General features: G+C 31.1%; 1 protein-coding gene across 1 annotated transcript in view; it reads left to right on the top strand.

Moving 5' to 3' along the window:
- The window catches only part of LOC105821316 (disintegrin and metalloproteinase domain-containing protein 32-like), a gene marked incomplete at its 5' end in the record, with an annotated part of 177,515 nt that extends 177,308 nt beyond the window's left edge, over positions 1–207 (top strand). Inside the window, one exon of the mRNA XM_012658013.1 lies at positions 47–207. Coding sequence (XP_012513467.1) covers positions 47–207 — 161 coding nt within the window. The remainder of the gene's footprint in view (positions 1–46) is intronic.
- Positions 208–418: the final 211 nt, after the last annotated feature.

Raw genomic sequence — 418 nt, 5'->3', positions numbered from 1 at the left:
AGTAGAAAGTTTAATTTTTTGATTTTTAACATATTTTTATTTTTAGGTTTAATCATGGAAAGAGCTTCAAGGAATACTAACAAAACCTGGCTTCTAGGTTTCTACATTTTTCTTCCTGTTCTCATTGTAACAACCACGGTAGCTTTGGCATGGAATCTTTTGAAAAGGTGGTTCACCAAGGAAGAGGAATCCCTAAGTAGCAAGTAAATTGAATTTGTGTTCTGAAGTTAAACTTTAGTACCATTTGAATCTAGTCATATGTAAGGCAATATCATGAGCAGCAACAATACTTTACATTTTACCAGGATTTTGAGTATTACATCAATATATCATTTAATTTTGTGAGATGGTTGTGAATATCTCCAATTTAAAGATGCAAGGATTTGGAGGTGTACTTTAAATAATCTTACAAAGTCAT

Source organism: Propithecus coquereli, unplaced genomic scaffold, assembly GCF_000956105.1.
Source record: "Propithecus coquereli isolate 6110/MARCELLA unplaced genomic scaffold, Pcoq_1.0 Scaffold568, whole genome shotgun sequence".
NCBI classification, from domain to species: domain Eukaryota; kingdom Metazoa; phylum Chordata; class Mammalia; order Primates; family Indriidae; genus Propithecus; species Propithecus coquereli.
Note: the sequence above shows the minus strand (reverse complement) of the source record. Positions and strands in the feature narration are given on the sequence as shown.